Genomic DNA, 10,830 nt, shown 5'->3' with positions numbered 1-10,830 from the left:
CCAACAAGAAAGGAGATGAATCCATTTGTCATCTATTACATCCCCAGGAGATATACGTGTGTCTTCATTGACTGTCCAATGTGGATTTCTCTTCCACCTCAGGAAGAACTGAATTTAGGTCACATTCATCTATGACCTAGTGTCCAGCAGAGATGACGTTTTCAGTGAACATTTTCTAAATGAGTGTATGATTAAATGCAGAATAAACAAAAAACCCACTGCCATTGGGTTTGAAGGTGAAGGAAGGGGTCATAAAACAGAGAAATTTTTGCATTGTTGTAAGTCACATAAAAGCAAAACCCAAACCCACTACCATCAATTAAATTTGATTCTGATTCACAGTTGGACACTTTGGGAACTGCTCCATAGAATTTCCCAGGTCACAAATTTTTATGGGAGTAGACTGCCTCGTGGTTCTCCCATGGAGTGACTGTTGAGTTCGAACCAGCAGTCCAGTACTTACCCCACTGTGCCACCAGGGGGCCCTTAAATACAGCAGAGAGTTTAATGCTCCAGTTAAATGCTCTCCTGAATTTGAACCTGTCTGCCACGATGGCACTTCAAGATGAAGTGTCATATATAAAAGGCACTTACTTACATATAAAACAGTTTCCTTATATGTATATATAGGGATAATGATAGAATCTCTTTGGAAGGTTGTTATAAAATTAAATGTTGTAAAGTGTTCAGCACAGTGTCTAGCATATAGTAAGTATTCGCTGAAGAAGGATATTATGCTTGGTAAGGTGGAGGGTCAGAGAAAAAGAGGAAGACCCCCAACGAGATGGATTGGCCAAGTGGCAGCATAGATGGACTCAAGCGTGGTAACAGTAGTGAGATTGGCCCAGGATCCGAAAGTGTTTCGTTCTGCTGTGCATAAGGTCGCTATGAGTTGGCACGAACTCGATGGCACCTAACAACAACAACAACAATAAACATTCTTTATGTGTTTATGTGGATGAGGAACTGATTTTTCTCCAACTCAGAGCTATTTTTCCCAAGGGGAAAAGCTGGCTCTTGGACTAGACCCATGGAGAGGATTGTGAGGGAGCCTGACTCAGGGGGCGGGGCTGGGGGTCAAGTCCTGTAATAAAGGTCAGCTTCCTCACAATCCTCTGTTATGTAGACGCCCTATGTCATAGAGATTTCAACTGCCCTGACCAGCAGCGCCCCTCAGGCACACTATATCAGCTTCCTGTACTTATGGGTCCCTCTCATCTTGTCCGTGCCCCTCGGCCCCGGGGTCTGAGTTCTCCCTACCGCAGACCAGGTATGGGCCGGCGCCGGTCCCGGTTCCCTAGGATGTTCAAATGCAGTCGCAGAAGGTATCAGCATAAAAACCAAAGCACAGCTGCCACCACTGCAGCCACCAATCTTGCTACCATGTCTGATATCAATACCAACACCCACACTGCCACTGCCAGTGTGTGGATTCTCCCACCGCGAGGTTAGTGTGGGAGGGGGTAGTCTTGGGGCTGGGGAAGGGGCTGGAAAAAGAGAGTTGCTGAAGGCAACCTCTAGAGAACAAATTCTGTGAAATGCTTCCCTAAGGTATTCCCACTGCCATAGAGTGCAGTCTTACTCGGAGTGATGCTATATAGAGCAGAGTAGAACTTCTCCTTAGAGTTGCCAAGACTGTAAATCTTTGCTGTTGTTAAGTGCCATTGAGTCGTTCCTACTCATAGCCACCCTGTCTGTATAGGTTTCTAAGGAGCAGCTCGTAGATTTGAACTGTCTATGTTGAGGTTAGCAGTCCAGTGCTTATCCTACAGCGTCACACCAGTAAATCTTTACAGGAGCCGTAGAACGCTGCAGAATAGAGAAGCACTGCTCCTTTGGATTTCTGAGACTGAAAATCTTTACAAGAGTGAAAAGCGTCATCCTTCTCCTGCGGAGCAACTGGTGGATTTGAATCACTGACTTTGTGGTTAGCAGTTCAATGCTTAACCCACTGTGCTACCAGGGCTCCTTTCCCCAAAGGAATGACTGGATCTTAATGGCAGGCATCACAGAGGCTGAGAGCTGTAATGGAAGATAGAAAGGCTAGAAGCAGAGGGTTTAGGGAGGTGGGTAAATCTAAGTGGTAGTAAAGCTTCCAAAGCTGCTGCCTTCCTCACAATCTTTCCTCTTATTCTTCTCAGTTCTTAGGCACCTCTGTCAACCTGGGAGTTTTCTGATCCTCTAGAAATGCAAGAAACTTAACTTGCTCTGGACCTGCTTCTCTCAGGGGCCATGGATGATGAACAACTGAACAAGGGACAAATACAGGCATTTCTGCTACAACTGCCTTACTCCACCCTGAAGTGTTTTCATTTGGCTATGTGGCTATGTGAGGGCAGGGTTGGGGCTGAATACCATCAGGGAATGACTTCAGTGACAACAGCAGGGATCACAGTACAAGGATAAGAAACACATCATGTATCTTTGGCATCAGCACTTGATTTGTCCTATAACATAGGGTAAGAATAGTGGTTACGAATCGGGCTGTGAATCGCAAGGTCAGCAGTTCGAAACTACCAGCTATTCCACAGGAGAAAGATGAGGCTTTCTGCTCCTGTAAAGATTTATAGACTTGGAAACCCTGTATAGGGTCTCTGTATAGGGTCCATGGCACATAACCACCACCACCATAACATAAGGTGCTTTCCTGCCTTGCACAAGGAGAAAGATCTCCTTAGACATCAAGGTATGGGAGCCATGTCCTGGAGGAGGGACTCGTAGACACATAGCAGAGAGTGGCAGGATGAAACTATGACTTTACTGATCCAGGGTGTGAGTGTAAGGTATCTATCTATTCCTCTGTGTGCCTGTGATGGTCAATGTGTAGGTGTTGTTGTGGTTAGGTCACGTCAAGTCAGCACTGACTCATAGCGATCCTGTGTGCAGCAGAACAAAGCACTGCTCAGTTCTGCACCAACCTCACAATCGTTGTTACACCTAAGCCCATTGCTGCTGCCACTTTGCCAACCCATCTCATTGGGGGTCTTCCTCTTTTCTATGACCCTCCACCATACTAAACATGAATGCTATCCTTCTCCAGCAACTGGTCCCTCCTGACAATATGTCCCAAGTATGAGAGACGAAGTTTGGCCATTCTGGCCTCCAAGGAGCACTCTGGCTGCACTTCTTCCAATACAGATCTGTTTGTTCTTTTGGCAGTCCATGGCACTTTTAATATTCTCCTCCAACACCATAGCTCAAAAGCATCAATTCTTCTACGGTCTTCCTTATTTGCATGCATATGAGGTTATTGAAAATACCATGGCTTGGGTCAGTCTTATCTTAGTTCTTAAGCTGACATCTTTGTTCTTCAACACTTTAAAAAGGTCTTGTGCAGCAGATTTGCCTAATGCAATACGTCATTTGATTTCTTGACTGCTCTTCCATGAGTACTGATGGTTGACACAAGCAAAATGAAATCTTTCACAACTTCAATCTTCTTTCCATTTTATATGAATGTTATTTGTCCAATGGTGAGGACTTTTGTTTTCTTTACAATGAGATGCAACCCATACCGAAGGCTGTGGTCTTCCATGTGTAGGTAGGTGTAGTCAAAGGTAGGTGTGTATGCCATACAGTGTGTTATGTGAGACCACAAGAATAGGAGTAGAAACTGACTGCCAAAGCCAAACCCATTGCTGTCAAGACAATTCTGATTTGCAGTAACCCTACAGGGCAAAATAGAACTACCCCATAGAGTTTCCAAAGGAACGCTGGTAGTGTAATAGTTAAAAGTCTGACTGATAGCCTCAAGGTCATTACTTCAAAACTACCAGACATTCCAAGGGCGAAAGATGAGGCTTTCTGCTCCAGTAAAGATTTACAGCCTTGGAAACCCCATGCAGGGTTGCTATGAGTCGGTCAGAACCGACTCCACAACACACAACCATCATCACCATCTGGGTTTTCAAGGCTGTAAATTCACCTAGAAGTTGACACTTCTTTCTCCCTCAAAATGGCTGCTGCATTCAAATTGCTGACCTTTTGGTTAGCAGTCAAGCACTTAATCACTGTGCCACCAGGGCTCTGAGAGGGCACTGGCCTGATGAGAGAACTGAAGGTCAGGAGGAGAATGGGAAACAGCCTGAAGGAGGGGAGGATGGGGAAAGGCTGGCCTTTGAGGAGGGTGTCTCACCTTCTGTCCCTTAGGCCATTTCCTGGGGCAGTTTCTCAAAGCTGGCAACTGAACTCCCTCTCTTGGGGGCAGGGCAAGACTAAGATTGAGCAGAGAAAGTCGGGAGGGTGTTGAACTCTTCAGCCTGGGGATTTTCCATTTGGATTTCTGAATGTGTGCCCATGTGTCATCGGGTGTAACTGGGTTTCTATTGGGTGTGTCTTTATGGAGTTGTGTTTTGGTGGCTGAGAACATTGTGTGGAACTCTCTCTAATGTGTGGCTTTGTGCAAGGGTTAGTGCCTGTTTCAAAGCCTCAAGAATTGACTCTGCTTCTAGGGCTCCCTTCCCTAAGGGCTGGCGTTGGGAGTAAACCCTGAGACTTTGGGCCTGGCCCCTGGGTTTAGGAAGCCTAGTTAATGTCTTTTGTTGCCGGTGAAGGAAAAATGAATTGTCTGTGTCCATCCACTCGTTTGTCAGAGAATGGGACCTTGAGGGGGGAAGGTGGGGAGACAGGGGTAGAGAATTCACTGACACTTCATGTCCAGTCAGTGATAACTGGCTCCTCAGGGTATGGGGAAGGGTGGAACTTGAGTCACAGTTAGAAGGTGGGCTAGTGCCCAAGGCCCACAAGAAGGCCCACACAAATAAAAATACATGACAGTCCACAAACACATGCAGACATGTAAGCATAAGTGGACCCACAAACACACAATGCAATAAACATAAGCATGGCATGCAGCTATGCACATAGCTCTCACATGATACAAGTAACACCATATAACATACCTACAAATGAACATGTAGACATATGCAATACAAACGTGTACACAAGCATGTATCTGCAGACACATGCAATCACACTCATGCAAATCTGGGCACACACAGACACACACTCACCAGACTTCCCTTCCCCCTTGGCCCTGGGACCCAGAAGCCTTCCTCCCTATGAGTGCATGTGCATACCCAAGCTTGTGTCCTCTGTGTGTATCTGTGTCTGTTGTGAAGGGGGTGCTGAGCTGTGGGAACCCGATGACATCATCGCTTCTGGCTATTTTTAGATCCATCTGCAATGACGGCTCCTCCACTGCCCCTCCCCCTCCGGGTTTGCAACCTCCTCCCCCTCTAGGTTCCAAGAGGCAGCTGCAGCCAGAGAGCACCCACCACCCCACTCCAGATGACCCTGGATGACAGGGTAAACTTCACTCTCCTACAGCCTGGAGGCTGAGAACAACAGGGTTCCAAGCCAGATAAGCGGACCTGGACCTGGACCTGGGGGCCCGAGTTAGGTGAGCTAGTCTGGCTTGTATCCTGGCATCCGGTGTCAAGAATGTCTCAGCTTCCCGCTTTTCAATTTGAAGCTCTGCCTCAGTCTCCTTATTCACTCATTCATTTTACAAATAATGAGTACCTGCTATGAATCAGGGGGTGTGCTCAATTTTGGAGATACAAAAGTGAACAAGACAGTGGGAGTGTCACTCGTGAAATTATGAGGGACAGACATGAAATTGATAAATCACACAGGCACTTCATTGTATTGTGGCCAGGGCTTGCAACAGGGGACCAAAGTCTACAAGGTTCTCAATCTCTTTCTCTGCTCTTCCTTCTCCCGTTAGGTAAGTTGTAAGCTGAGGAAACCAGACGTGGCACATCTTTTTGGACCCTTCACCCTAACCACCACGTTAACAGAAATCCGCAGAGTAGCGCTTTCTTTTCACACTCTAGGCTTTGTTTTCAACACTAACCCACTATCCCACTGTGATGACGTAGCTTGCTGCTATTCACATCCCTTGGGAGACACGACATTGTGTCCGATCTATGTATGAGAAAACTGAGGCCCAAAGAGGTGGTGGTGGTTGTCAATCCTGTATAGTGTTTCCGATGCTGTAAATCTTTACCAGAGCAGAAAACCTTCAACTGCTGATCTTGCGGTGAGCAGCCCAACTCAAAACCCATTACGCTATTCCAACCTCATGGTATCCAAGAAGCAACGCAGGATGGCAGGAGGGCACTGAGACCACTGGCCACAGGTACAGCGGAGCAGGCTAAGCAGAGAGGGAGGGGATCAGGTGAGAGGGAGGAGCACGGTGGCTCTAGGGGGCCTTGCCAGGAGGAAGGCTTCCAGTTCCAGCCAACTTGAGGCAGCCACCTGAAAATCGGGTTTGGTAGCTTCCGCGCAGTGGAGCTGGGGGGAGGGGTCTGGGCAGCTCCCTAAAGGCGGCTCGGGGCGGGTCCATTTTCCAGTTTAGAATCTGACCAAAGTTCCAGGTTGAGGAAACATTTTATAATACTGGCACCCTTTGGAGTATGTATGGGTGAACAGCTCTGAGCTGCAGTCAAGAGCCCTGAGTTCGAGTACCTTCTCCGCCCCAGTAGCCAGTGTGATCCTTGAAAAGCTCTGGCCTCTTTCTTAGCCTCAGTGGCCCCTCTTGAGAAGGGGCATTAGAAGGTCAGATCCAATACTCTAACCCTTGTCAGTCCCCTCCCCTCTGGTTTTCCTGGGTGCCTGTTTCAGGCACAAGAACTCACAACCAGTAGGTAGGGCTCAGACTAGACAGTGACACCCTGGGTGACCGGTGGGAGGTCCCTATTCGCCAAATGGATCAATTGCAGGAAGTTAGCCCCAGCCTGCAATGCAACACCGCTGGTGACCCCACCCTTACCAGTGTCCCCACCACACTGCACTTCCCCGTCTCTGTTCCTCACTTTAGGAGAAATCTGAAGGGTTGCATATGGAATCTCCTATCTCTTCTTTGGGTTCCCTGCCCTTTTATTCTCTCTCTCTTGCCCCTCCCTGCTCAGACCCTGCAGGTCCCCGGTAACCTTTCCCTGGGCCCTGAGGCAGGCTAGGTAGGAAAGCAAGCCGATAGAAGGGCTGAGAAGGAGCCTGTTTTACCTGCTGGAGTCCAAATGAGGAGAAGGTAGGGTGGGCCTGGCACTGGGCTACCTGGGCACTATTCCACCCTCTGCAGCTCCAGGGGAGGTGGGAATGCTACCCTTCTATCTAGCCATCTTCTTCCTCTTTTGCCTTCAGAGAATCCAAAGAACCTAGAGCTGAAACTTGCAGCCTCTGGAAAAGGAACACAAATAACCAGGTCAAAAGAGTCCTGGCTGTTGTCATGTCAACAACAAAATCCATTAAAATTTTTAAAAATTGAAATTCTAGATTCATAGGAGTCCACAGTCATGGAATCTTAGCATCACAGAATTCTAGTATAGCAAAGTATGAGTTACAGGATCTTAGAAATTCAGAATTCCAAAATCACGTGGTTAGAACATCCTTGAACTGGAAGTCTTGTGAAGCCAATTAGTGACGCCCCTACCTTCTGGTAGATGTCTAAACCAGAGGATTCCTCACTGGGGATGGGTAAATGAGTTCACGCATGACTGTCCCTGGGGGTGGGGGTAGGAGAAGAGAAGAAAGCCTGGGACATGTAAGATCAGGATGAGGTATGATGTCTTCAAAAAAACAGAAAACAGATTTCGTTTATGAAGACAAACTCTGGCAGCATAGTTGTTACCAGTTGGGTTGCGAACCTCAAGGTCAAAAGTTCGAAATTACCAGTCATTCCACGGGAAAAATATGAGGCTTTCTGCTCCTGTTAAGATTTATAGCCTCAGAAACCCTATGCAGGATGGCAATGAGTTGGAACTGACTCCACGGCACATAACCACCAACCACCACCACCACCATGGATGAGGGGAATGGGATGGCAGGTAGGGAGAGAGGAACTATACATAAACTAAGACAACATAAACTATAGAAAGAATTATCAAGTTGCAGCTGCTAACCTCAAGGTCAGCAGTTCAAAACCAGCTCTTCCGTGGGAGAAAGATGAGGCTTTCTGCTCCTGTAAAGATTCACAGCCTTGAAAACCCTATGCAGGTTGCTGTGAGTTGGAACCAACTTTACAACACATAACTACCACCACCATTTCCAGCTTCCTCATAATCTGGGGTAGGTAGCATCTGCCCAGAACATTTTCAAAAGTAAGACTCACCACACTGGAAAGGCAATCCATGTCTAGCTTTTTTTTCTTTAAACAGAAAGGTCCCTAGCATAACATATTCCCAACAGGACACTTTCCTTGGAGCTACTAGGAGGGGCAGGATCTCTAAAGAACATGCTGAACCCTGAGCAAGATGGTACACGCAAAGTTATCTCTCCACATGTGATGGGTTCAGAGTTCTCAACAAGGCCCTGGTAGGGATATTTGCGGAGGGCATACTGTCTAGGGTGCTGCCTGGAGGAACTGGATATCTCTACAGAATGAGCCAAACTTGGGCAGCTCTTGGTATGAGGACCCTTGTCTAATCTGTGGGACTAGTTTACTCAGCAAACAACAGGGATGTTTACTTAGCATTTCTGTGAAACTATTGCAAACTCAGGAAACTAGAAGAAGCAGCTCCAGAGAGAGGCAGATGCCAGGTTCTGCTGGACATGGGAAATGGGACAATGTCAGCTGGAGGTCCTCTTGTTGGGCTGCTTGTCCTTGGATTCATTTCAACACCTAAGCCCCAAACTACCCACACTTTCATTTGCCTCCCTCTCCCTGCTTGCCAGTTGTTGTACTTACTCATCTGCACCTGTAGTGTGACCTTTGACAACCTCTGTTCCCTCTTGGGCCTCAAACTTCCTTTGCCTGCTTTTGAAGTATACTATGGGGTTCTAAGTGCAGTTTTTAGTATTTTACTGGCCTGTTTTGTCCAGATCATTTGTAGCTTCAGATATCTCCATTTCCAGCTTCCAGAGAAAGTTAGGCAGTTTCAGAGAAGAATGTCAGGAATAGGGAATAGTAACAATATTCATATTTGACAAACTATACACGTTATCAGTGCTTATGATGGTTGCTTTCATAAATCTTATTTAATGCTCACACTACCCTGTGAATATACATCATTAGTCCAATTTTATATATGCAGGAACATCAGCTAGGGAGTAACAGGACTGTAATTTCAATTGTTGTTGTTAGGTGCCATCAAGTCAGCACCGACTCATAGTGACCCTTTGCACAACAAAATGAAACAGTACCCTATATTTGGCCAACCTCACAATTGCTGCTATGGCTGAGCCCATTGCTACTGCCATTGTGCCAATCCATCTCGTTGGGGTCTTCCTCTTTTTCTCCAACCCTCCACTCTACCAAGCATGATGTCCTTTTCCAGGGACTTGTCCCTCCTGATAATATGTCTGAAGGATGAGAGAAAAAGTCTGGCCATCCTGGCTTCCAAAGAGCATTCTGGCTGTACTTTTTCCAACACAAATTGCTTTGTTCTTTTGGCAGTCCATGCTACTTTTAATATTCTCCTTCAACACATAACTCAAATACATCAATTCTTCTGTGGTCTTTGTTTTTCACTGTCTGGTTTTCACATGCATATGAGGTTACTGAAAATACCATGGTTTCTGTCAGGCACAACTTAGTCCTCAAACTGATTTTTTTTTTTTTTTTTAATGACTTATTGTGATAGTTTACAGGGGAGAACATTAGCTTTCCATTCATCCTATCATATATCCTTTCGTTGCCATGGTTACAATCCCCTCCATGCATCATCAACCAGCAAAGGGTATATCCTGCAAGCCTTCCTCTTGGTCGTCAGCACACAGCCCCTCTCCCTCTCTGGGTCTAGAGTCCCCAGATGTTCCATTTCTCCACGTCAAACTGACATCTTTGCTCTTCAACACTTTAAAGAGTTCTTGTGCAGCAGATTTGCCTAATGCAATATGTCTTTTAATTTCTTGACTGCTGCTTTCATGAATGTTGAAGTTGTCTTTGACAACTTCAGTCTTTTATATCAAGATGTTATTTATAGGTCCAGTGGTAATAATTTTTGTTTTCTGGTTTCTTTTACAGTGAGGTGCAACCCATAGCAAAGGCTATGATCTTTGATCTTCATCAGTATTTTAAATCCTTTTCACTTTTAGCAAGCAAGATTGTATCATCTGCATATTGCAGGTTGTTAGTGAGTCTTCCTCTAATCCTGATGCCATGTTCTTTTCATATAATTCAGTTTCTTGGATTATGTACTCAGCATACAGATTGAATCAATTCACATCCTCTTCTGAATCCAGCTTGAACTTCCAGAAGCTCTCTGTCAATGTATGGTTGCAACTGTTTTTGTATTACCTTTAGTAAAACTTTACTCACATGGGATATCAATGATATTGTCAGATGATTTCTGCATTCTGTTGGATCATCTCTCATTGGAATGGGCACAAATAAGAATCTCTTCCAGTTAGTTAGCCAGGTAGTATTCTTCCAAATTTCTTGGCATAGGTGAGTGAATGCCTCCAGTGCCACATCAGTTTGTTGAAAGATTTCAGTTTATATTCCACCAATTTTCAGAACCTTGCTCTTTGCCAGTGCCTTCAATATACCTTGGACTTCTTCCGTCAGGATCATTGGCTCTTTATCATATATGCCACTTCTTGAAATGGTTGAAAACTGACCATTCCTTTTTGGTTCAGTGACTCTCTGTATTCCTTCCATCTTCTTGTTTTTTTTCAGTTTCACATTCAACCATTTATATAACTTGTTTCATTACATTGATTATAATCCCCTCCATATACTATCAGTTAAAAGCATTTCTCTCTATCCACTTTAGTTTTTTAAAAAACACACAAACAAAAAAACCCACCCAGGCATATATAATAATTTACATCTCCAAAGGGCACATTCTGCAAGTCTGCTCCTGGCCACCAGTTCTTAGTCCTTCT

At 45.5% G+C, this 10,830-nt stretch overlaps 1 protein-coding gene across 1 annotated transcript in view; it reads left to right on the top strand.

Moving 5' to 3' along the window:
* Positions 1–1,203: 1,203 nt before the first annotated feature.
* The window catches only part of PIK3R3 (phosphoinositide-3-kinase, regulatory subunit 3 (gamma)), a 293,821-nt gene continuing 284,194 nt past the window's right edge, over positions 1,204–10,830 (top strand). Inside the window, exon 1 of the mRNA XM_006839711.1 lies at positions 1,204–1,447. Coding sequence (XP_006839774.1) covers positions 1,204–1,447 — 244 coding nt within the window. The remainder of the gene's footprint in view (positions 1,448–10,830) is intronic.

Source organism: Chrysochloris asiatica, unplaced genomic scaffold (genome assembly GCF_000296735.1).
Source record: "Chrysochloris asiatica unplaced genomic scaffold, ChrAsi1.0 scaffold00026, whole genome shotgun sequence".
Lineage (NCBI taxonomy): Eukaryota > Metazoa > Chordata > Mammalia > Afrosoricida > Chrysochloridae > Chrysochloris > Chrysochloris asiatica.
This window is presented reverse-complemented; position numbering and strand designations above follow the sequence as displayed.